This window comes from Scomber scombrus, chromosome 9, assembly GCF_963691925.1.
Source record: "Scomber scombrus chromosome 9, fScoSco1.1, whole genome shotgun sequence".
In the NCBI taxonomy this organism is placed as follows: domain Eukaryota; kingdom Metazoa; phylum Chordata; class Actinopteri; order Scombriformes; family Scombridae; genus Scomber; species Scomber scombrus.
In genome coordinates, this window is record NC_084978.1 from 16,087,353 (window position 1) to 16,114,931 (window position 27,579).

The window sequence follows — 27,579 nt, forward strand, 5'->3', positions numbered from 1 at the left end:
ACTTTTTGACACGCCCATGAAAGTCACGGAAGTGCTGCAAGATATGCATATTTCCTTTAACAAGGAGAAAAAGCAAACCACATTATGAGGTAATATTTCCTCCATTTGGCTAAAAGCAGCAGAAAATACCCATGATGTTTCTCATTTTGATTTCATCTCGTCTCTCAGCTTCTCTATCGAAACTGTGTGACGAGAAAAAAAATTAACAACAATAACAGTGCGGAACAAATACGCAGAATCATGTAGCAGACAGACATGCAAATTAGCGCAATAACAAGAATGCATGGTGTCGCCTTTCATTGAAGCATGGTTCACCAGATACTGTGTGCCTGTGCTCTGCAGCCTGAGTACAGCCCCTTGCTTTGTAGCAAAGAGCCACCAAACACCAAAACAGGAAAATGCAAAAATGAGGAAGAGAAAAGGAGAGGAGGAGAAAGAGGGAGGGAAGAGAGGGCTTTCACAGCTGTTGTTCGGCAGTGTTTCCTCTGATAGGAGGTTTTGGCTGTACTCCCAGTTCTTTAGGTAAACTGTCAAAAAAAAACATGGTTACCTTGAGATACGGGTGGTTAGGGGGCATGTGAGGATAATTGGAGAGAGGAAGATAAAAAAAAAGTTTCGATATGATAAGGATGTCAAAAAAAAAAAAATCAATAAATTTAACCAATAATTAATTTGACCTTTTCCTCTGTGGTTCAAAATAAAATTCTGCCACACATAACCTGGTGAAATCCAGCTGGAAATAGGATACACCTTTTTCATTTTTCAATTTAAACCAAGTCTTTTTTACAATTTTGCATTTAAAAAACATGATCTGATAGTGACAGCATACAGGATACTGATTGTAAGACACCCATTAAATTTCATGTACATGCACATGAAGAATGTATTGTATTAGAAAGTGAGAGTTATTCTACATCAAACCCCCACCTGTGCTTAGGAGATGACACATCCCAGAGCTTGTTCAGGAGGATGTTGTGTACGGGTAACAGTGCAGACATCTGCAAAACTAGTTAGCCTCTTAACATTGGATCAAGATGATAAGCAGAATCTAAGTCTTTAATCTGTCCTGTTGCACGTCTCATTGTGTTTGTGACTGCAGGTGCCGTGTATTATTTAGACTATCGCTGCGGGCCAGTTTTCAGAATTGATATACTCTGTTGTTGTTCTTCCATAAAGGCCTTGGACCGTGTGGAAACCTGTTTTGAACATAAATACCTTCTTAACAAAGGAAGTCAGTTATGATACCAAGGCTCAGACTAAGCACAACTAATTTCTGCTGTCACAAAGTCATTGAGAGTTCAACATATCTGCAATATCATCTGTCGCCCTTTTCATATCACAAATCTTAAGACGGGGATTCCCAAGTGATTTGTTTGGAAGAAACTCAGATTACTTGCTGCGTATTGAACATCCAATTTTAACCATTGCACTAGTCTGCATCTGTTTCGTGGAATGTAAAATGCCAATATAAGATGCCAACATGAGCGGGAAAATGAGAGCCGCATTCAAAATAGACGGGAGGACCCAGGAGAAGTTTTTAGCGATGCTGTTTTCATTGCGATGGCCTAGATATTAATACCACTTACTATTGAAAAAAAAAACACACTCATGGGACAAGTACTGCCTTGTCTGAATCTGATATATCCTTTTAGAAGGCTTATTTGAATATGAATAAGAGGAAGTATCCCGCTTGTCTTTCAGTTTTTTCCCCTTTTATATCCACCCCTTGTTGGCTGTCATAGAATAACAGCAAGGGACTTTGTTTTTTATCAGGGTGTTTCTCTGAATTTCCCTCTGATATGAGCTACAATAGCATCCTTTCCCAGCAGAGGCCTAGGAAGCGGGCTCATGTACCAAAAGAGCACCAGAAATACACCTTCATTCAAACCACTAAATGGATCAGATAACAAAGTATTTAATCAAAGACCATCTGATGATTTTACTGACAAAATCCTGAAAAGTCATGGAAGGATTGCCTGTGTTTTGCCAACATTTCCTCACTGTTTTTGTCTATCTGTTTGTTATGTAACCTTTGGTGAAAACAGGACACTCTCTTGGAATCAGAAGGAGCAGTCAGCCATTGAAACCCTGCAGATTATTATGGTTGAAGACTGCGTCAACCCAAGACAATTCCAGTCATCCATGAGTTAAAGGCCCTGAAAACGCAGTTAATCAAATCGAATCAATTCACACCTTCACAGTCATGATAAACTTTGATCAGATTTGATAAATAGTAACTGAGGATGCTCATTGTTGGTCCAATAGTCATGAATGTTTAATGATATGGAGAAATATTCAAGTTTTCAGGGGCGTTAACTTTAATGTGGATTTACACTAATGTACTTGTGTGTGGCGAGTTGGTTTGTTCCATTTTTGGCTGTCACAGCACATCAAAGCAGAAACTGGTGTGGTGGAAATGACTGTGTTATATCTTATTAAATTTAAGTCCTTTAAACTATGTAAATATTTAGAAAAGTAATCCATAAACGCCAACTGAAGTTGAACTCAGGTTTTCCAGTTTGCTGGTCATTTGGCTCTACTCCTTGTTTTGTCTCTTTGTTGCGTGCAGCTCCACAAATCATTTCAGATTCCTACACTGTACCTCACAGCCACTACATGCTAAATAAGCTACAGCAGTTGTTTTAACTTTATAGTCTGGCCCAGAATAGCTGTTAGCTCATCAACATTGTGAGAGGAAAAGAGAAGTTTTGTAACAGTATTATTCAGTTTGTGCACTGCTTTCCTCCCACATAGACATGGCCTGGCATATGAGAGTAGCCTAAAGGAAAGCAACATTTCAATTATGCTAAACAAGCCTGGGGGTGATGGATCAGAAAAAACATTTGGGTCGTGGTGCACGACCTACACAGATGGAAGTGTGTAGGAGAAGGAGAGAAAAGATGATTATGATTCCATGTCAAATTCCTGTAGATGTGAAGCACTACTTTTGCTGTGGAGTACAGAAAATAGTTAATATGTAAGCTGTTCCTTATAAAGCCCTCAAAAGTTAAAACGGTGGCAGCCAACCTACAACCCATTTATAGCTTAGCCTCCTGTACAGCCATGTTTTTTTCTCTTTGGAATTCATTTAATCTGCAATGCTTGAAAATCTGTTCTCTTGACTTATTTGGGGTGACCTTTGTTAATCACCAAGAAACTTTATAGGTGAAGAGGGGGTCAACTGTCAGTCTTCCTGTTCGGCTCGAGCTCCTTCACAGTAAAACACAAAACAAAAAAAACGCCCCTGCTGATGCAAAAAGAAAAACCTCCTGACCCCAACTAACTTCCACACTGCTGGTGCTCAAGCTCTGAAAGGTTGTGACCTCAAGTGTTACATAAACCTCTCTTTTCTGCCTCTCTGCCAGAGTGGCGCAGGCTCCACTTCCCCTTATATGACACCTTGCATTCAGGCCAGAAATAAATAGGTCTTTGTGTATTTTCAGGACCCTGAAAGACTTGTGTCAGAGACGTGGATGGCAGACTTGATGGAATCTGTGTGCGTGTGTGGTGTGCACGGGTATTTGCAAAAGAGAGAGAGAGAGAGAGAGCAGGAGAGATCAGGAGGAGCAGATGAAGGAAGGGAGGGTAAGAGAGTTTCAGCATTCGTCAAAATTCTTCCTAAAGTCCCACACTTTCTTGGCAGCAGCCTCGCTGATTCCCAAAGTCAGCATCAGAGCTTGATGACTTTTCTCCAGACTTGTTTTCAGAGAGTCCTTGTTTAGGCTAATCCCAGACTGTGTAAACACCACAGCATGCAAACATAATGATGATCACTGACTCATCCCTCTCCATGACACCATAGTGGAAGGAATGCAGAAAGGGGTCATTTAATGTCACTGGTGCTAATTGCTCCTTATGATGGCACAATAAGATGGCTGGGGAGTGAGGCGTAGCACTCCATCAGACACGACTAGCCCAGGCCGCCCCATGGTACATGGACACAAAGATAGAAGTCTTGGACAGGATACATCTTGTTATTTGCGCTCATTTGCGTCTGCTAGTGCCTCCCTCTCTATCTCACTCCCTTTCTCTCTGCTGGGGAACGGCCAGAAACAATCACAGACTCACTGAAACTTGGCACATGTGCTCATTTTTCTCCCCTCTCTCTCTCTCTCTCTCTCTCGCTCTCAATCTCTCACAGACTCTTGACTACAAGAAAGGCAACTAGAGAGAAAAAAAAGAGCTTGGCAGAACAGGTCCATCTTTTCATTTCCATATTGCTGCCTGCCAGTGGGAGCAAACTGGTCCTTCTGTGGAAGTTATGGTGAGAAAAACTGACTTTAAAAGAAAGTTTTTTTCTTTCTCTTTCCTTCTAACTTTCTAAATTTCTTTTGCTTTTCTTTTTCCTTTTTTCCCCCCAACTTCTTTATTTCCCTCTTTCTTTCTCACATGCCCTTCTCCAAAAGTGCAGGAACACATAAAGCCAGTGAGGGTTTGGAAATTTGGAAACTCTGGTAACAAACAGGAAACCATATTCATTACATAAAAGTCATAGTTTGATTATGGTTCATGGGGATTTGCCAGTCATTTGACCTTTTCAGAGCATGCCTACTGTAAACTGTAATTCAGAGTGGCAGTTACAGTATATTACATTCACATTCTGCCAAGCTGTACTTACTTTTACCTTCACAGACTAAAAATGTTTTCTTGATGTAACAGAGAAGTGTATTGCATACTTCAATTAATCTGATGAAACAAATGCATTGCATCAAGGTATGAGCAGTTTGCCCAATATGTTCCCCACTCAGTTTCCCAGCTACACAGCTGTGTGAAGCCTCTTGCTTGTTTTTCTTCTAATGATGTTATTACAAATGACAGCACAGGAGTTTCCAGACATGAAGTGATGTTGGGGTGGCACATCTTTCAAAAATGAGGTAAACTCTTCAGAGAGCTTTAATTGCACTCAGATACTATATATTAAATTAAGGATGTAAATCCAATTACACATTTACTTTTATACAACCACATTATACAATTGTTTAATGACCAAAAACAACACAATGGTGCCTAACAGAGTTTGACATGTTTCCTGTCCAAAACTGTGTTCTTTTATTCTTCTTAATACCAAACACATTACGATATTGCTCATTGCATGACAGGAGAGTCCCTTTTGGGAAACTTTGGCCACTTAAATTATACATCCACCCCTAGAGCTGAAAAGTGTTTACTAGAGAACATAAAAGTGCAGTCAGAAAAGAAAAACACACTGTGTTGCCAAACTACAGATGTTCAGTGACTTCAAAAATAGACCATGTGATCATTCTTGGTGCTGTAACCTTTCCTGTTTTCTGGAAAGCGTGACTCATGACCTGCAGAAGTTTGGACTAATAATTGTTTTCTTTCAACGACTCAAGGAGCAATTCTCAGTAATGGGCTGTGGAAACACCATTGCTAAAGTATGTCTAACACTGGCTTCATGTACTGCAGGGAAAAAGACACTGTGAGAGGGTTTGCGTAAGTATGTGGGTGTGTATGTTTGTGTACTTTTGCATAAGGATGTGCACATGTTTGTGTATTTCAATCAAAGGTGTATTCCTCTCTCCCTCATGTGTGTGTGTGTGTGTGTATTTGTGTGTGTGCACTCAGGGTACATCATGTACCCAACCTATGTGTGAATAGAGCCCAGGGAGAATAAGATAGGCTAATGATAGGCCTGGCTCAGGCCTGCTCCACAAAAGCACTGTCTGGCTGCATTGTGTAGCTGACTATTGTGGTAAGAAAAAAAAAACCTGACTCAGTGTGGGATAACGGCACTTGGGATTATGAAACAGGCGTACAGAGAAAAACAGAGGAAGAAGCATCAAAATGAATCTAAAATGAAGTCTGAGCATGCCAGTTGTTTTAAGGGATGCTGCCAGGCAAGAAAGAGTGAAATTTGTACCAGAATTTCATCTGAGTTTTTAAACAAACTCTTTCACTTTGGATAAAAAAATCTTTTATATACGGGCAGCAGAATTGCTTCTTCCCCCTGTGGAGCTGGAGAGGATACAGTATGCTCATGAAAAGCATTTGTTTCCACTCCAGATCTACTGTTCCTCACCTCAGCCAAACTTTTACTTGGCCCTCAATCGCAGGGTGGGTTACCATATTCTCACTTCTCCTGCAAATTTCGAAAAAAGAGTGGGAATCCCATGCTAATGAAAATAGGACAGAGGGAAAAATGTTACTGCCCTCCAGTCGGCAGCTTGTACCATACAGCCTGGGTGGTATGGGAAGTGAAAATCTACTAACTGCAGCATTTCAGCTTCCCTAAATGTACTATGAACTCCACTGGAACAATGCATATATTTCCCACAGTCTGACTAACACTGTGGTAAAGCGGGTTGTCGTGTGTACGTGTCTGCAGTCTGATAAAAAGAACAAAACACAGTGCACTAACCCCTAATATCAAGTGTTATGCAAGCTGCATTAACATCTAATGCCTATTTAAAGAGTGTAATTATAACATATTGACTATCTGTGATGCTATTACTCACCACTTTTCTGTGATCTCAAGTCAAGTACAGGGCGGTGTGTGTGGGAGTATGTGATGGCAAGTGTTGACAGGCTGCCTTATTATCTAAATAGGCGCCATAGCCATGCTCCAAAGAGATAAGGCAATGAGTGCAAGCCATGGTCACTCCAACAACCCCCCCCCTCAAGCCCTCAGACTTATATAAGTCCAACGGCTGCCAACTAGAGCAACTGAGATGGAGAGTTTCAAAAAAGAAGAGCGAGAAGGAGGGAAAAAAAGAGAACGGGAAGGAAGAGAAGAAGCAAATGAAAGAGGGAAGAACAAAGAGAGTTGCACAAACATGAAGCATGAAAGTCATTTAATGGATGGGTGGTACAGCTTCCCTCTTTTGACAGATATCTTGAATAATGTTCTAAGTTACTTCTTTTCATCCCTCTCAAATATTGTCATATTTGCTCTTTCCAAATTCCTTACAGGTATCTGCATTCAGTTGTGCTGGCGGGGCGGGGATGCTCGTATTTGTCATGGACTTGTTTCAGGAATTCTTCACCAGTCTGTTAAGTCATGTTTGTGTGACAGAAGCAGAGCCCTGTTGGCTTTTAGCTCAAAGAGTATTCAACAGAAACCAAAAACATTTTTCTTGACAAATTACACTCCATTACCACAACACAAACAGTATTTGCTTGACACTTGGATATTAGAAATATATGATTTATAACCTCAGCATGATAACAGTTGCCAAAAAAAGACTTTAAGCAATGACAAAATTGATATTTCATATTGATATTTCACACAATGCTGGTTTTATTTTCAGTTTCAGTTAATTTGTTTTGTTTCATCTTTGTTTTTAACAGCCAAATAAATTAGGTTTTCAAAGTGTATGTATGTATTAAGTGCATTCACAAAAGCACGTACTTTTACAAGTGTAACTGTAAAAAATCTGTTGTACTTTATGTTTTATTAACATGCATTTCTTGACTTTAATCTCATGTTTCCATAACAAGGCAGTGACAAGTAAATTTAGAAGAAGGGTGGGGTAATCCTCTCTCATAAATCTTGAAGAATTTCCCAGCACACTCTGATCTTGAGAATTTGACTCAGATGGCAGACATGAGGTGTTACTTATATATTTCTAATCCACCTCTGGTACACGCAGTACTGTTTCTCCATTGCCTGTCACTCAGGACATAAAAGAGCATAGCTGGATTCAGCTGTGGCGATGTATCAACAGCGGCATAATGGTGTGGCTCACCTTTGGGCACTGTACACTTTAAGTCTGTTCATATACAGTATGTGTATGTATGTGTAAATGTGTGTGTGGTTTGTCTGAGGCTACATTAGGGGACAAAAGCCAATTAGAAAAAAGTTGATTTTTGGATCAGTGGTTAAGGTGAGGGTTAGGCATATGTGGTTATGGTTAGGGTAAGGGTCTAGAAGAAATTAATGTAAGTTTATGTAATGTCCCCAAAAGTGACCATGGTATGACATGAATGTGTGTGTGTGTGTGTGTGTGTGTGTGTGTGTGTGTGTGTGTGTTACCAAGGAGTGTGTTAGATGAATAACTCATTCCTGACCCTTGCAGCTGTCATTGAGGAGTACAGGATTGGGTGATTAAAAGATTACAAGGCTTATTTTTTGAGACGTCTGCTATCAAGGTCATCTTGGATTGTTTCTGACCAGCCTTTAAAGGATATGGTTGGCTACATTAGATAATTTTGTTATTGTTGACAAACAAGCTAACTGTCTGTGCTTTCAAGCCTCAAGATGTAAATCTCTAAAAACTGGGCACATACAGTATATTCTCGTCTTTAAAGTCATGATTTTGCAATTAGAAAGACACAATCATTAAAAAAAAAATGTTTTTTGAAGGTGTGATACTATTTTCAGCCACAGATTTGGTGTACTAACAAGTACTTGTGGCACTAGCAAAGTCTATGTGGTATCATCTCAAAACAAATGACAGTGTTCATCTTAATGAAACAACATGTCACCCAGTGCAGTGGTGTGTCTGATGTGTGTTTTGGAAAACAATGAAAGTCTACGAGCCACAGGATTAGCCCATATATCAGGGTTTGGCCACAGTCAGAGCTTCTCAGTAGGATTAATTCATTGTTGGTTTTGGTCTTTCATGGGATTCATTGACAATAAAAAAATAAATGTTTCCATATTATCTTAAAGTTATGTAACTTTTATTTATCACTTTCCAATCATACAAACAATAAAAGGTTCTGCAGAATGGTAATAATGTAATTGTGTGTGTATTTGAGTGTGTTTAGGTGGTAAATAAATGACACACACACACACACACACACACACACACACATATGCATACACACACCATACACTTGCACACAATCAACAGTGGTAACAGGCATCTTCTGGCACAGCACCAAGGACAGCCTATTCACACAGTCACAACACAACAAGGCAGTAAGTCAACATGTCCATTAAAAAGCCATTATTGTGCATCCCTCTTTAAATAGTTCCCTCTATGATAAAGTTCAACACAGCGACAGTATTAGTTGGGAAAGCACACAAAAAATGTGCCAACATGTGTTTGAGAAACCAGTTGTTCCTAATACTGTGAATCAATCTTTTAGTGCATGAATGTCTCTTTTCAACACCGGAGTGGTCAAAGCCTTCGTTATTGAGGAAACTCATAAAAACAACCGTAAAACAAACACTTTTCATGTTTTTTTACTACCTCCCACCACCAAAGAGTAACTTCCGTTAGCTATAGGAAACGGTTGTTACTTTTACCACAGACGTCCGCAGTCCACCTATATCTTAGAATTTCTCCAATCGTCAACAGCATGCTATTTTCAGCAAGTCCTGTCTATGTTTTGTCTTTGCGCCTGCCTCCTGTCTGGCTGTTTGTATAGCCTACCTCACTCTTTCTATGACCTCTCTCTCTCTCTAGCTCTCTCTTTTTCCCCTGACATTGCTGAGACCTCGCCTTCGTGGCCTTTGTTTTTTAGGGATTGGCTCCTCAGAACTTGCCTGGCCGTGAATTTGCTTTTCCACCCAGACGTCCTTCCCTTTGCCTTCTAGCCACTAATCCTAATTTTTTAGTTTTTCCCGTGCACCTGCAACCCATGAAGTTATGTAACTGTCTCCAAACTTAGGACTTTTAGTTTTATTTTCCATTTTACAAGGCACACCAAGTTGTTCCAAATTTTAAAAAACAACTTGGATTAAAAAAAATAAAACATTGTAATTGAATACAGGTTGTGTTGTCAGCAAGGGTGTGTTTAACATGTACAGTGCTTTTTATGTGGGCAAAACCAGAAGAGCCAAAAACAGGAATGAGAAGAATAGTTTCAAACTCAGCATATTTCACCTCCCTCATATTGTTGTGTGACGTATCCAAGCAAGACGTTAAGATACGCTGCTTTCTCCTAAGAATCTCTTTGCAGTAGTGAAGTCTCTCTTGCAATAGTTTCACTCTGATCCCTATGTATGTCTATTACTTACGGTGGCCGACAAGGGCCAAACGCACTGCAACGGCCAAACGCACTGCAACGGCCAAACGCGTCTCCGTTAAGGAAAACAGCTTCAAGTACAGAAACGATTCAAATGTACAAACTCAAACACAAGTCTAAACGAGGTGCAAAAAGAGAAACGTGTTGCAAATGAAAAAACGCGCTGCAAAAAACAAAGACAAATGCAGCATCATCAAACGCGCTGCAAATAGAGAAACGATGCACAGCACTAAACGATTCAAACCAAGAAACCTTCTTCAAAAGCAAAACGCTTCATAGCCGGTCACTGCTCCAAACCTGCAGGGGGCGCTCGGGATGCAGAGAGACAGAACAGCTGACTGAACAGCTGACTGAATGGTGTTTCAGCTAGACGTAATTTGATTTTTATTTGATTATATTTGTATGTTATGTTTATATCACTGTACAACGCACATTACGTGACGTTTTTTTTTATTGTAGTTTACATCAGACTCTACAAGGCTGCACATTTGCATGTAGATTAGCCTGCTTAATAAAATGATTAGAGATTGATATAAGCACCCGTTATAATAAAAAGCCCTCTTATCACAGTCTTCCATAACATACAGCACTACACATTACGTGTTATACTTATTAATGACAGCAGTTAACTTGCAAGCAGTCATGAATGATCTCCACTGTGTGTGTATATCAAGAGGTAGTGAAGAGTATTAATACTCATCTCAGTAATGTTGCTTATAACGTTTTTCATTTTTAGTTTTCTAGATTATACTGATCTATCATCTTTTTTTCCAGGCTACTATGTTTTGCCCTTACTGTGGACAAGATGGAAAGGACATGGTTTAGGTATGGAAGACTGTGATAAGAGGGCTTTTTTAATGTACTATTAAAGCGGGTGCTTATATCAATCTCTAATCATTTTATTAAGCAGGCTAATCTACATGCAAATGTGCAGCCTTGTAGATTCTGATGTAAACCACAATAAAAAAAACGTCACGTAATGTGCGTTGTACAGTGATATAAACATAACATATAAATATAATCAAATAAAAATCCCATTACCGTTCCCGCTGAAACACCGTTCAGTCAGCTGTTCAGTCAGCTGTTCTGTCTCTCTGCATCCCGAGCGCCCCCTGCAGGTTTGGAGCAGTGACCGGCTATGAAGCGTTTTGCTTTTGAAGAAGGTTTCTTGGTTTGATAGTGCTGTGCATCGTTTCTCTATTTGCAGCGCGTTTGATGATGCTGCATTTGTCTTTGTTTTTTGCAGCGCGTTTTTTCATTTGCAACACGTTTCTCTTTTTGCACCTCGTTTAGACTTGTGTTTGAGTTTGTACATTTGAATCGTTTCTGTACTTGAAGCTGTTTTCCTTAACGGAGACGCGTTTGGCCGTTGCAGTGCGTTTGGCCCTTGTCGGCCACCGTAATTACTGCTTGTATATAACAATTCATAGAAAGTGGTGGTGTAGTTTTGCTGTATGTTTATTCTGAGTTTGCTTTATGCTGAAGATTTATTTCATTATGCTGAATTTGTCTGACAGGCAATTTTACACCAGCAGGAAAAACAGAGGAAACTGTATTTTTTTTATCTTATCCTTACATCTTTACATTCCTGACTGATTTGTGTGCTTCTACACCACAACAATGTTATCTACACAACAAGCCTGGACACACTGTAGTACAAGTTGTTTTTGCCTTCTTACTCCCATTTGTTTCATCTGTTTTGACCAGGTGGAAGAACATGTATCCACTACTGTAAATTCACTTACTGTAATAAAACACCAAGTGCTGCTTATGATCCCTTAACAAGTTCACCAAAAGTGTGTTTCGCTTTTGTAATCTGTCATGCAAATGATGCTCTCAAAGACATGCATCCAGAACTGTCCCTGTGTTCAGGTCTACTTTGACTAATAACTTTCCAGGTGTAACCCTATATGTAAATTTACTCAACAGGCCACCTATCCTAAATGAAGATGATATTGTAATTTTGGAGCATTATTAATCATGTATTAATCATGTATATAAGATCTACTGTCCTGTTTTAAAGCTAAAATATAAAACTGTGATTTATTCCACAATAATGCAGAAAAAATATTTTCCTCTTGTTACAAAAACTTATTTAGCTTATGGTACTGTTAGCTATAGTTGAATATATGGATTCTGCGCTGGATTACACATGGAAAAGACACCCTCTCTCTAACTAAATAAAGGTATTCACTTTCAAAAAGCTTGGACCTCTTGTGGTGAAGCTATTTTGTGGTTTATATTTGGATCACAGAGTGGAGTTTTAAAGCTGACACAGCTGGATCCTGTCTCTTGTGGGAGGGCTAGGTCATGTTCAGTAGTCAAGTGGAGCACAGCCAAGGGCCAGTGGTCATCTCAGGCCAAAGTGAGGCATAATGAGGCATATGCTACCATGGAAACAATGCAGTTACAAGTGTGAGATGGATACATACAGCAATATCACAGCAGAAAATCAAACTTAGTCCAAGGTTATATACTGTATCTTATTCAGGCACTTCTTGTGCCACTTATTGCACAAAACACAAGTTTGGATTTTTTGCACAAGGTGAACCTCGTATTCAACCTTGACTTTCAGAAAAAGTAGACAGGCATTTCTGACTGATGAGAATAAATCCCTGTTGTGTCTCTCTTAACCAGAGAGAGACCTTTTTTAACCAACAGAACTGAACCAAGAAATGAAAGTTGCATACAACAATACACACATCATGCAACTTCTTGTCTGGTCGTGTAACTTCTTGTCATTGTCATTTTGGGTGCTTTTTTTTTTCTCTCTTGCAGTAATGGGCTAAAGGCAGGAACATGAAAGTCCGTATACATTTTCTTTGCTTTACAAAAAATTCTTTCTCCAAAGATTTAACTGTTGCCTGTAAATCAATAACAGAGCTCTGTATTGTAGGCTGGAGGGTAAAAACTCTTTGTCATTCATGTTCAGTCACATCAATGCCTTTTTTATGAAGTCTTGACACTTTGTGATATCCTTTGTGCCACCACTCATTTTGAAGTTATTTTACTTTCGTGTTTTGACAGCTTGCAGAGTTGACTGCCTTGTCATAGACCTTAAGTCTGTGATAAACACTTGTGTCATCGCTGCAAGCTCTTCACCCCTCTTTACTCTGGCATGTGATGGTGTTTAGTGGGTGCTAAATACTGACAGACTGATGAAGGTGTGCAAAAGCACTGCTCTCATTCCAGCCAAGTGCATCTCTTTAACCCTCAAAGTAAATCAACACATTTTCTTTAGTTGTATCCTGTGGAGACCACAGATCTTGGCCTCCTCAGGGCTCTCTGCCTCGAACACCAAGCAGGACTTATGAGTTCAACTTCTCCTCTCAGCACATTTCCATGATCCTTGAATCATTTAGATAACAAGTTTGGTGGCTACTGCCACTGCCTGATATTCAAGTCTAAAAGATCCCTGGTATGCCTCCTCTGGCTATGCTGAACATTTTATTCTGTTAAAGTGGCAAATGAGAATGATTGCTGCTCTGCAGATTGACCACACAGGGTGAAGTCAAAATATAAAGCTCAGCCAGGCTTTTCATCAGCAGCCGGGCCCTCCCGAAGCGAACACTTGAAAAATGTATGAACTTCTGCAAACCTCAGCTCAGCAAGGCAGCTTTCTTGTTTCAACTGACTGGATTAAACTGTGAGTACATGTTTGAATGAATGAGTGCATTTGTGTTTCTGCTCGTGTGTGCATGAAAAACCACAAGGGTACGCATTTAAAATCAATGTTTTAATCCTGTGAAAAAGTCTGCAGTAACCATGACAGCCGCATGATCCATGTCAGTGATTCTATCTTGAGGAGAGAAGGTTCAGGAACAAAGTGTTCTGGCAAAAGACTCTGTTTGTCAGGCAAACAGTTGAGCTGGCACAGACAGATGCACGGTCACATTGGCCAGTGGCATGGGTCAACACATTGCCTCTGAGCCAGAAATGTCAAGAATATTGCTTATCACTTATAGCATCATGTTTTTCTCTTTCTGCGAGATTACAGTCTTGTGTGTAATTTAATCATCTACACTATACATGCGATTTTCTCATTGATTTTCACATTTGTGATGACAGAATTAATGTTAAATTTATTTTTATATTCTTACAAAATGCACAACCATGAAAGTATAACTATTGAGGAGATGCTTGATGCTGTGGCACTGGAGTTTTGGCATTATGAGCAAGTCCGAAGTCGCTTGTGTAACACTTAACAAAACACTGCCAGCAAGCATTATTCAAAGAAGAAGTAAACACTGAGTGCAGTGAATAATAATTCATCTAAACATATTCAAGTATAACTTCTGGTCTAAGGACATGGTAAAAGTATCGTCCTGAATATTTGAGAAACATTATCTGTTCTCTGATTTCATTCGCATTCACTGCCAAAAGGGATCTGGAGCTGCAGTCCTCAACCCAAAGTTTCTTCACCCGTAGTTCTTCATCCCACAGTTTCATAATAGCACACCCTATCACTTTCATAAATAAATCAAGAACACACTGTTCTTTTATTGAATAATGATGCTCCACAGCAAAAATATCACCTAAAAAGGTGTCAAATGAACAAGCATTAAAACAGATGGAGAAATAGAGTGAATGTGGAAACTCTCAAAATAACCTAAACAGTACGTGATGATTTATTCAGGCAGAAGTTTGCGCTGCTATACAGTTTCAGCTATTAAAAACAAGCTTTTTTCCAACAGAAAATGATACAGTGATTCCAACAGTGATACAATTTTACTGCAGGAATCTACAAAACAAAGTTAAAACTACTTAGAGTCTAATCACTGCTGCCATCAGTTGCAGTTGTAAATGGTTTTGTATCTATCGTACTCTCTGTACTCAAGTTGTATCTAATAATTCCACAAGAGATAAGAACAGCCTTTAACAGCCAGAGCATATAGCAAAGTTAAAATTTAACTTATTTGAATGTTCTTTGGCAGCTCGGCTTCTGGAGAAATTTGATAAAAGACTGATAATGCTCCTTAGCTGGAGAACATTACTGATATGATAACATCTGCAAACAACTGAATCAATGATTAGCACCACTGCCATCTCTATCCCAGAAAGTCTTTATCAGATTAGACATTAGTGCAGATATTTAATTATTTTTTACCACAGATAAGTGGATTAAAGCCACTCAAAATCTTTCTAGGGTTTCTGTCCCAGAGGAAAGCTTATGTTGAAAAGCAGTAGGTGTGTTTTTGCATGAAAACTTTAATCAAAAAAACAAAGCGTTTATTTATATTTCATTCAACATATTTGTCTCAAAGTATTTCCTCTAAGATTTGATTGTTAAACCACAACAAACATCTTTCACACATACAGTTCGCTGGGATTGTTTTCTTTCTCTTTACTGTGAAATATCAATAAAACACAAACTTAGTAACAGATGTATTCCAGAATTGGGATTGAGAAACAAAAAGCATTAAGAGAAGTAGGATATAAAAACCAGTCTGCAGTGCAGTCACTAAACAAACAAACAAACAACAAACTGCTAAGTGAGAAGGCAAAGGTCAAGATTATATCAACATTGTTGTGCACAACAATGTCGTAAACAGCCATAAACTAAAAAAGAAACTCCCTGTTTTACTACCTATCAGATTAATGTTATCATTTGACATAAGTCTGACATATATGTCATGATCCCCTAACACATATCTCTATTTTACTGGCACAAATGGCAACAACAGGTTTGTGTTTTTTAGTGCTTACTGCCATTTCTCAGTTGATATGCTTCATTTTACTCTTTCAATAAACATACAACTTCTCCAAGTGAGCACTGTCACTGCTGGCTCAAGTTCAGGAGTTGGTTAGAACTGTAGCCGGGTTGGAGAGATGGTAACTGTTAATTTTAGACTAAAGTCAGTTTGACAGTAGCTACCAAACAAACTGTCAAACTGGCAGCACCTTAGTAGCAGGACATTCTCTTTCTCACAAACACTGCAAGGTGAGCTGCCAAACACTGTTTTATAAACACTATTTGGCAGCAACAGAGAAGGCATCCGACCAGTTTTAATTGACCTCTAACAATAAAAAAAATCATTTTAATTGAATCAATGTGACAGACTTGTCTTTTGTTTCTGTAAGGCATTCTTTTTGGGTTCGATTTTGTTCACCTTTTTTATTTTATCCCCCTACTTTTTGGTTATTTCCAGTCCTACTTTAAGTGTAAATCTAGGAACAGCCATTGGAAGCATGTGTTTCTCCAAGTTTAAACATGTCTTAAAAACAATTATAATTGTCCTTAAACTGAGAAGTCTAAATCGAAGAAAAGACATTACAGAGTTAAAACAGTGCACTTCAAATCATCAACAATTCATGAACTCTAACAGGTAATAGAAGTCAGGGCGTCATTGTCATATTACGCAACATATCAAATATGCAGAATGATAAGCATGCATGATGTAGATATAAATAGACATGATGAGTTGCATAAATATTCGCACCTTGCTTTGTGCTTTGGCCCTTTATTCCAAGTACTTAATGTCTCTAAACTCTCTTGTTGAACTCTTAGCTGAAACTCATTTCTGGAACGTAATCAAAATGAACTCCCTACTCCAGGTCTATACTTAATCCATGACTGTAAACACTTATGTCAGCCTTTTTAGAGGAAGTGCTGATGCAAGGAAACTGATTAGTCTTCTTTAACCATCTGGCTGATCTAAACTGAATATGCTCCCTAACCAGCACTAATATTCTAATTTCATATGTACAGATCCAACAGTGAAAATGGGGACTTTTACATCAAGTTCAAATATAAACCCTCTATTGATATCCTAATGAACGAGCCATCAGCAGTGATTACCTTATTAGATAAACATGTAACTGTCAGATAAGTAAACAAGAGACATACCTGTGAAAGAAGAGCAGAATAGATAGCATGGTCTGGTCAATGTTGCTGTTGCTGTTGCAGATGCCCTCATTGAGCAGGAAGCAGGGGTCCCTCACCACCGACTCCAGGGAGTCCTGCCTCATGATGTTGTTCAGCTTGTCCGTGTTCAGGTTCTGGTACATCAGCTGGTTGCGGAGCTGGCGGAAGTGACTGACACTGGGGCTGGTAGGGCTTGCTGGCAGGCCTCCTGTACCGAGGCCCCTAGCCGGACTGCCAGGCATGGAGTCATCACATCCATTGGCCAGGTCCAGGCAGCAACTGCAACAGTCCAGGCCGATGGGCGAGCGGCAATCATCGTCTGACATCTCGGAGGACAGGTGGATGAAGAAGAAACAGATGCCCAGGTGAAGTGGGGCAGGTGTAGCAGTGTCAGACTGAGATGAATGAATTGAAAACAAAGTGAAAGACAAAACTGTCAGTATCAGGGTGTGTTCCTCAGCTCTGGCAGGGAGACAGACAGACCCTGGGTAGGTCTATTGTACCGCCCTGTCTCCAGTCCGAGGCCAGCAGGGCTAAATGGCAGGTTCAGTTGCTCCCTGAGAAGTGCAGTCACGCTGGGCCACTCTGCCTGCTTCTATCCCTGAGTTTCCCCCTCCTGTGGTTCTGCTGCGTTTAGCCTTTTGTTCGGGGCCGACGCTGCTGCAGTGTGTTGCTACTGTGGCAGGAGAAAGAGTGAACGCCCCCCACACACACACACACACACACATATACACACTCACTCACACCGATTCAGCAGGAGTGCGCTTGAAAGCAAAACCCAGAAGCTACTTGCTGCTTATCACTTTTTTCCCCTGCACTTTTTTTTCTTTGGCTGGCGTGCCTAGAGACAGAGGGAGGGAGCAAAGAGGGAGGGAGGGAGACAGAGAGGGTGGGGAAACCCCTGTGATTGGTAAAGACCGTCGCTGGTTACAGGCCCTCCTCTTTTATTTCTCAGCCTAGTCGTGAGCGCATTAGTGTAAGGGAAATAGAGAGGGAGTGAAGATTCAGAGCATGCTTAAAACGTGCCGTTCTGCCAGCTCCACCCTACGATGCTGACAGTACAAGGAGTGGCTGAGTGAGGGAGGCTGCAGGAACACACACAAAGCCATGACTGTCAACATGTCTGTCTTGCTGAGTTATGAAAGGAACAAAAAAAACTAATAAAGGTTTGCAGTAGATGTAAGTTGCCTGAGCCGTATTTTTTACATGCTTTTGACATTAAAAGAAAAGTTTGTATTTTGTTAAGCTTAAGTGTGTTTTATCATTTTTTGCCTTTCTCAATTGAATGAGTTTTTAAATCCTCAATGGTAACATGGTTCAAGATTTCTTTGTTCATTTGTTCAGGATTGTGAATAAGCCTAAACAGTCACAGCAAATACTCATAATCATTTTAGCTGTAAATAAATCATGTATGGTAGTGCATTGGCCTCACAGCAAGAAAGTTGCGAGTTTTATTCCAAACCAGCCAGCTGGGGCCTTTCTGTGTGTAGTTTGTATGTTCTCCCCATTTATTTTACCAAGTGACATTAATATCATTATGAATCTCATGTAAGACAATGCACATTGATGTCATTTGTGTCACTCTGCAGGTGTGAGTATGTGTGTGTTTATGAGTGCGAGACAGACAAAGAGAAAGAGGGAGAGAGAGAGAGAGAGAGAGAGAGAGAGAGAGAGAGAGAGAGAGAGAGAGAGAGAGAGAGAGAGAGAGAGAGAGAGAGAGAGAGAGTTCTCCTTATAAACATTATCTTATCAGGCCAACCCTGTGTTTGTTTACGATTTTGTCAGCTCTGTTCTCAAACAGTTTTCAATTGAGCAAGAGAGTGCCACGCTCTCCTCCTCCAGACGAGTATTTCACAAGCTCTGGTAAATGCCAGGACAATGTCATTACAGCCATATACACAGCTCTAGGAGGAATTCACTGCAGAGCCTCTGACCTCGGCCTCTGACCAACAAGTGTACTGCATGCTGTCTACAGATGGCCGGTCATGCAAGAACACAACAACAATATAACTGTGAATAGTATGTCTTTCTCTGAGGCATGCTGCTGTTTCTGCTGCAGTAAAAAATGTAACACCACGCATTGTTGGGTAGCAGTGGGATCAATTAAGCAGAGAAAATGACTGACTATTGCTTTATTGAGTGTGTAATGATGTCCTCGGGCAGCAGGGCTGCTACACTTTGGTTTTTGAAAAGATGGGTTTGAGGACAGATTAAGGTGGATGGTGCCCTCTAGTGGATAACCCATAGCATAGTCATTGCTGTAGAGGTTAAAGCATTTGTGAGTAATATAATGTGCTTTCTACTTAAACATAATGGCTCTTCTTCATGAAAAGCCACAATTTTGAACTTAAAACAATTATTACTGAACTGACATTGGTCCAATATATTACTTGGATGTATACACTGAATAGTAGTCCTACTAAGTCATATAAACCTACTGTATAATGGTGGATGAACTGAGCTCATGCAGGTTTACTATATGTGTGGTTTTCTGGAGGAAATGAAGAAGAAAATGGTCTTTGCAGACAGAGAAGATGCAAACAGTGAGAGTATAAGTAAATGAGCTATCAACCAATATACAAGCTGTATATTATTCCTGATGTACAACTATGCGTCAGTCCAAAAACATGTCCAATGAAGTCTACTGGAAAGAGCTGTGAAATTGAGAACAGAATTGGATGAGATGTTCATGATTACCAGTAAAAAAAAAAAAAAAAATAGATAACAAGAATGAAAATCATTGTAACAGTGAATTAGTGCAGAAACAATTAAACTAAAGTTACAAATTATGGACCTGGTTAAATGTCAAATTACCTGTTGTGCCTCAGAAAGAAAGAAGTATTGCCAAAGAAAGATCAACATTAAATAGCCATATGAAGTTTAAAACAGTAATTAATGGGTAAAGGTAAAAAGAGTGAAATACAAAACAATCAAACCAAAAACTAAACTAACAGTTACTTAACATAGCTAGAAAGTTGGATTTAGACACACGTTAGCTTTAGACAGATAGTATAATGGCTAACTTGATTAGCAGTAAACTGATAACTGACAAACAAACTACATCTTACATCACAAATCAAAAATAACAAGAGTACCTACAGACAATTCTACACAGAGGAGGTTTGGGGAGTAACATTAGATAAAAGATGCTTGTCAGTATTTGCTTGAACATAGATCTGATAAAAGACTGTGACATGTGATAGCAATGGTTGCTAGTAGCAACACAACACTTGACTGAAACTGACTGCTGGTGGCAGAATAGTCCCAGCAGCTGGTGAGATCTGAGGTTAGTGCATCTGGAACAGAGTCCAATGGAGTGTGCAGCACAGAGCACAAAATGAGTCAGTTTATCACACAATCTGTAAAGTAATTCTCAGTTAAAACACTATCTGCATCATTCATTTGGCACTGAAACCAAAAGTGCCCGTTAAATATCAGCTAGAATAATCTGGGTCATACCTATTCAATTTTATACATGTGTACTCAGGACATAATTTAATGTTTGCCCTCATTTTGTATAATCAGGTATAATCCATTTTGGCATTTTTCCTCAAAATACATGATTCACCATCCGAGCTTGGTGTCGTTTGCCTAAATGTAATTCATTGTTGTAATACAATTGCTTCATCCCAACTGAATGTAAAAAATAAATGATCATTACTCATTAGAACGATGGGCTAAATTACAAAAATGGGACCCAATATGTGAAAAAATAAATAAATGAATACATTTGAAAGGGGTAAATCCACACTGAACGAAACTGGCTGTACCCTATCAGTGACATCACAACAGGTGTTTTGCTTTTGACATCTGATGGAAAACTTCAACAAAGAAAAGCAGAGTAGAAAGCAGTGTAGCAGTATTTTCTGCCTTGTGTGACTCAGATTGGATTTCTGTTTCAGTTGTCAAATGTGTACTGTAGAAATTGAGCTGAGCAGACTTGTGACATTCAGATTCAAATCTAGTGGGAGTTGTGGTACACCATAAATAAGAGTCTTGGTTGTCAAATAGCATGTTTTAGGAGAACATTTTGCCTCCACAAACATACACTGCACTGACTTAAATCATGTGGATGGTATATATAAATTATTAATTTGATGAGAATTGCCTTTCACAGGCACACTCCCACAGCTGTCTAAACTAGGTCAGTGAAACTAGGATAGTAGAAGCTCTGTGTTATCAGTGGCACATTCCTCAAATCTGTCCAAATAACACTGATAAATTCAGTCAGACCACGTGGCATATGACCACATTTTGTTCTTGTGTGCAATTTGCAGGCAGACAAGTGATAAGAGGCATGTGTTGCTGACTTTGTAATAGTAATTACCTCCACAAAAACAGAAAGAAGGAACGGCTGCAACATTGTTTCTCACAGATGGCTTGTCACTGTAATCCGAATTGCTTTTTTCCAGTGACATGATTAGTAAATTGTGCAGTCTCTAATGTATTCTTTCTGAAGCTTAACTAAAACAGAATGAGAGCTAAAATGGAAATATGAAAAAAAAACACCAGAGGGATTTGGGGAATTTTTATGAATTTCTTAACACCAAAATAAATCCATTATTTTGCTATGAATTAGTCATTTGCGCTAGGCACCATTTTTCGAAACTTATATTTTCTACACATATTGTGGTCTTTTAGACATACTGTATTAACACATATTAAGTCTTTTTTAAGTCACTTATGGTTTACAGCTGGACTCCACAGACAAAAAAAAGCATTTTCTTAGTACAAATAGCAACAGTATTTTGTTTTTAGAGCACTCATCGAGGTGAATGATATTATATATTACCTATTCCATCATTTACTGTTAGTGTGGCTATTTGTTATGTCATAGTCCTCCTGCACTGCTGCCAAGTTTTTGGGCCTCGCTTCCTCTTCCTTATAGTTACAGGAAACAGACAGGGTTTTACTTGAGTGTGGAAAAAAACTATATGGGTCTGTGTGGGTTGGTTCTGACTGTAGAATGTAAAAAATAATGGATGTAGCCACCGTGATGTCACCCATTGGTTTGTGAACTCCTATTTTGAAGTCTTGAGTTTGCATTTTGTCGCCATCTTGAAATTTTGGAGCCAGAAGTGACCATATTTGGATGAGAGAGTGGAACTGACCCTGATGATAGCTGCTAAATGCTAGCTCGGTCAGCATGGTGCATTTACAGTTTGGGTAAGTTGATGCTAATTTTCATTTGTGGAAAATAGTATTAAAATAATTAAAACAAATTGTACTTATGGGAACAATCTGAACATCCGACAAACATATGGCCCGCTGGCAGCAACTGGCCCGCGAAGGGGTCCAATGCAGCCCACTGGATAACTTTGCAAGGTATGAAAATTATAGAAAAGTAATTCCAATGTCTCAATAAAATGTTCACTTGCCATTCACAGTCAAGAACATCCATCTTGAGATAACTGACTTGCAATGATATTCAGATTTTAAAGTCTGTGTAAAGTAAGAATAAATATGTGTTCTGAGTTTGACATACCACAGAAAAGTGTGTTGTTAACCACCCTGCCAAATTTGAATGATTAAAAAAATTGCCAAATATATGAAATTAGGCTTCAAAGTTGTGTTAAAAATCAGCTTCTGTCTCTGCTCCCAAACGCTGTGGGCGTTCCCGCCGAGTTCGCTAAAACCCAGCCCCCTACCAATTGTCACCTGTCAATCAAAGTCACCACCTCTACCCGAAACATGGACGCTACATCTGAGAACTTTATGCGGCTAGCTCGGCGGCTAACTCAGCGACTAACTCAGCTAACTGGCTAACTGTAGACTGTAGTAGTAGTAGTGTTAGATATTAACAATAACTAGCGACTAGGCAGGTTAACCACTGAGGAGAGCGGACTCGGGGTCTTATATAGTAAGGGAGGGGCCAAGGTCAAGCGGTACGCCACTACGTCACAGGGTACCCCTTTTTTCCAGGCTCAGAAAATCAGGAAAAATGAGAAGGTGAGAAACCAACCTGATCTCACAGAAATACGTGACAGGGGCACAACCCCTGTTAACACTGAATTCCGTGGTGGGTACACGCATGTGTACACGTGTCAAATTTACGTGTCCCCATCACGGAAACAATACCAATATAAAATCAATGGGAATCCTCTTTCGTGGTGGACACACGGATTCCCCGGATCATTGTAATAACAGCCTATAAAACTATTGATTATATTATTATTCATGTGGTAAAATGCTAAAGGAGGACAGTAGTTACCTTTTTAATAACACAAAGATAAAGTCCAGCGGTAATAAATATAATAACTACCTCATTACACCAAAATGACAGTTAAATCATACACAACCTGTTTTTTAGACAACAAAAAATCGTATTTAATGCACTATAATAAATTCAGTTAAATGACTATTAAGAATAACGATTAAATAAAAGATTTATAAATTAGAAAACAGTATTAATTACCGCCCACTACGTGAAGTTGTTGAACCGGGGAATCCGTGTGTCCACCACGAAAGGATTCCCATTGATTTTACATTGGTATTGTTTCCATGATGGGGACACGTAAATTTGACACATTACGTGTCCCCATCACGAAATTCAGTGTTAAGAAGTCGTGCCCCCGTCACATATTTCTGAGAGATCAGGCTCTGAGAAACAGTTTAAGGCTCTATCTCCACAATTCAGTACTGCATAGTTATCAGCCTTTTCACATGTTTTCTGTAACCTTTTTCCAACATGTATAATATGTTTAGAAGTAAATCAATGAATTTACTTTACACAGACTTTAAAGAAAAATTTGCCTTGATGGGCTTCGACACATTTTATCAGTATGTCTTACCAGGGTTTCCCAAATTCACAGCCCTGGCTGCAAAATTTTGTGCATGTCTGAGACTAGGGATCTATTGTGAACAAGCTTTTTCTGTGATGAGCATCAATAAAACAAAACTGTGTTCCAGGTTCACACACAAGCACCTGAATGACAATCTGAAACTGGCAACTGCTCAGGATTTGACATCTAATATTGATGCACTTGTGAAGGATAAGTTTGTTGAAATTTCACTCCATTTTTGTGAGACTTCATAGGGTGTTCATCTGTTTCAGAAATATGTGGTTTATTACAGTAAAGTTATAATATATATCATATATTATAGGTTATTATGCAATGGTTTTACTGGTTCGGCCCACTTGAGATCAAATTCGGCTGTATGAGGCCCTTTAACTAAAATGAGTTTGTTACCCCTGCCTTAGAGGGTCTTGTAGTAGGTACAACCAGATGGTGAACAAGACTTTTTTAAGTGACCAGAATTTTAACGTTCATGAACTGGAGACGCACTGAAAGAGCAACAGCTACAGCTACACCTATACTCTAGGATTATGCAAAACCTTGGCAAAATATGATGGATTTCCATGTACTCTTTGCTTTAATTTAATCTTTCTGATGTCCCTACCATCTACTTAAAGAAATAGCAAATTATGGGACAGTCCAGACTTTTTTGGCATGTCTTTCAGATGTCAAAGATAAAATCCCCATTTTTAACCAGAGTAGGGGGGAAGAAAGTCCTAAACTGCAGTGTTGCAAGACTGTGGTCAGTAATACAGGGGCCCCTCAAAGACTGTCCTGGCTCTCTTCCTGTTCACTCTCTACACTAGTGTCTACCAAGTGAAATTGGTGCAGTCAGGCAGGTACCTAGGAGTGCACTTGGACAGCAAGCTGGACTGGAGTGTGAACACCAAGGCCATATACGAGAAGGGCCAGAGCTGACTCCACTTCCTGAGGAAGCTCAGGTACTTCGGTGTTTACAGGACAATGCTGATTTTGTTCTATTAGTCAGTGGCGGGAGGTATTCTCTTTTTTGCTGCTGTATGCTATAGGTAGCAGCATAAAAGCCACAGATGTCAGCAGGATAGACAGACTGCTGAAAAAGACGGGGTCTGTCTTGAGAGTCAGCCTGGACCCAATGGGTACGTTGGCTTAGAGGAAAGTACCACCCACCCACCCACTTCACAACACATTGGCTAGACAGAAGAGCACATTCAGCAAAATGCATCCTACCTCAGTACCACGGATCAGCACAGACTGTATAACTCCAGTCTGATGGAACCAGTTCCGTGCCACATGTACTGATGCATACATGTACCGATGTCAATGTCTGACTTCAAACATTTCCTAAAAAAGTTCCCAGTTTATCACTAGAAAGTTACCCTCAAACAGCTGATAAATTGTAAATAACTGAGAAACTGGGACAAATTTCCTACGTTTAGAGTTCAAGTCAGGACATTTCAAATGTATGAATAGTGGAGTACTACAGTACTACTATTTATATCCTGTTGTTGCTTTTTCATTTGTCTAGTTAACATAGTAACATAGTTGTTGAATCATCATGTAACTGGTCAAAGGTATCAAATGAGGGTTATAAAGTCATGCTGCTCTTGGCAGTAGCAGACGTACTACTGTGTGATAGCTGTCTGTCACTGCCTTTCAAACAGTTATGGAGACACAAGAGGGAAATGGGACAACCTTTTTTTTTTAAGAACATTTTTATAACTGCTAATTTTTAATAAACATATATTCAAAACAAGATCTCCAACATATCTTCAAAACCTCCCATACATCAACAAAAAAGAAGTCTTATGTCAGATCTCATCTTTAGGCAGACTTTTTAAGACATTTTAGAATCTTCATGCAACGTTCAATTATAAAACAATTTTTTTTTTTTTTTTAACCCGCTTTGGCAGGTTACTGAAACAATATTGCAGAATATACCTGATAATTACTGTGGCAATTTCAGTTCAATATGTAGATTACATTGGTCAGGCTGCTACAGATGTAGAAATTTTTTTGTCATGTGCATGTTTTGCCAATTCCCAATTCCCAATTCTCAGCTTTAATTTGAGTAGGTTTAATATGGAAAGAGCTGTGTGGGAGATAAAAGAAAATCCTTTGCAGCCAATGCCTGAAGTCTTGGACCCAAAGACATCAGCAGACATGTTGTGTCTTCCCTGGTGATGCTCTCACTGCAGCCATCTTCAGGTCATGTATGTTATGGAGTCTCCCTGTCTGTAGTCTTGTTTTCAGCAAGTAGAACGCAGCTCAATCGAAATGAGATACCATAGGATAAGAGAAGAGAAGATAAGATAAGATAGGATATTCCTTTATTACTCCTACAATGGGGAAATTTGCAGTATTGCAGCAGCAAAGTGGACAGTAAAAATAGAAGAGAATCATTTAAAAAAAGAATAAGAACAATAAATAATAAGTAAGTCCAAAAGCAATAAAGAATAAAAGCAGTTAAAATATAATACAAAATATTCATAACATGATTTTCCAGAATAGTGCTCCTTGGTCTACCAGGTTGTTTTCCATTTTCTAGTTTTTTCTGTGCGCACCTGCTTTTTTAGAGAGTACCCAACTGTTGATTTTGGCAAGCTTACATATCTCTCTTATACAGTAGATGCTTGCTTTTTTGCCCTTTCATCATTTTCACTTGAAAGGTCATCCCTTCACTCTTCATATTGACAGACAACTTCACCTCAATCTAAATGTCAACCTGTCAACTCTCCATCAACTCTGAGCCACATCAGAGCTCTTCTGTGCATCAACCAAAGTTGAAACAACATATAGTGGCCTAGGAAACATTAAGTTGTCAAGTGTCCAATTACTCGTGACCCTTCTAATCTGTGCACTATGTTTCTTTCGAAATTGATGTAAATCTTCTCAAATTGAAGTTTAAATTCGGCACTTCAATACTGTATCCAATATTTTATATCAAGTTGAATGTTTTGAAGTATAGAGCTTCCTTTGTGAAAAATGTGTTACTGTCCAAATACTTGTTGTCTGATGTGTATATGTTACGATTTCTATGAGTATGTAAAATACAGACTTAAACCTTTTGTTGCTGGGTCTCTATACAACATTTAGTAGGAAAAATATTGCAGCAAACAAAAATTATAATAACCTTATAATGATCTATATTTACTGGACTTTTGCTGTGTTTGAGTAATTCTGATGTACTGACACTAGAGGGCAGTGAAGGCAAACAGATGAAACAGTATGGTTCAATTTCATGTTGGTGAGAGGGGCCCCCATTGCCACTGTGTAGTATGCTTTTGTGTGTCTATGTGTGTTAGTGTATGAGTGGATGGGTGTGCTGCAGCTTGATTACAACTATTCCTGCAAGTTTGACATCATCTTGTTGTAGTTACAAAAAGTAATTTGGAGCCATAACAATGCTCAGCCTTAACCTCAGCATGCTTACTGCTTTTGGTTGTTTTGGTGCACTGCAAAACAAATGAGAGCAATGTAGGTACAGGGAAATACTGAAGACACACTGCTTAATGAGAAAGGGAAAAAGAAAAAAACAAAACACACACACAAACAAAAAACATGTCCATGTGGTTTTCATAGCATACTAAAATAAGCAATTTATTAAATTAATTTGCATTTGTCTTGCAAGGGCTAAATAAGCCTAACAGATGAAAGTCATTATGCATTCATGCTCAGCATTGATTTGACAGGCGCTGACACGCTGTGGAAACAAATCCAAACAAGCACAAAATGTTCTCAATATGATATAAATATTTGATCAGAATTCATATTAACAGCTTTGAAAACTGACATGATTACAGTTGGACAGGCTGTTGTGTAAATGTCTACAACAACATTATTCATTAAAGCAAAAGCACAACAACAGTACCATTTCACTATGAGATGGCCTAAGTAACATCTAAATCGTTTACTAAATTACCATAATTTGTTCTTTGGATTCAGTGTCCTAAGGAGTGGTGAGGAGCCACTCCTTTATGTCATGCCTATCTTAGTGCATCA

At 39.1% G+C, this 27,579-nt stretch overlaps 2 protein-coding genes across 2 annotated transcripts in view; both read right to left on the minus strand.

Moving 5' to 3' along the window:
- The window catches only part of tsc22d3 (TSC22 domain family, member 3), a 38,256-nt gene extending 20,640 nt beyond the window's left edge, over window positions 1-17,616 (minus strand). The window contains exon 1 of the mRNA XM_062425563.1: window positions 16,784-17,616. Coding sequence (XP_062281547.1) covers window positions 16,784-17,127 — 344 coding nt within the window. The 5' untranslated portion in view covers window positions 17,128-17,616. The remainder of the gene's footprint in view (window positions 1-16,783) is intronic.
- The window catches only part of slc16a2 (solute carrier family 16 member 2), a 399,269-nt gene that overhangs the window by 105,181 nt on the left and 266,509 nt on the right, over window positions 1-27,579 (minus strand). The gene's annotated exons all lie outside the window — the stretch shown is intronic.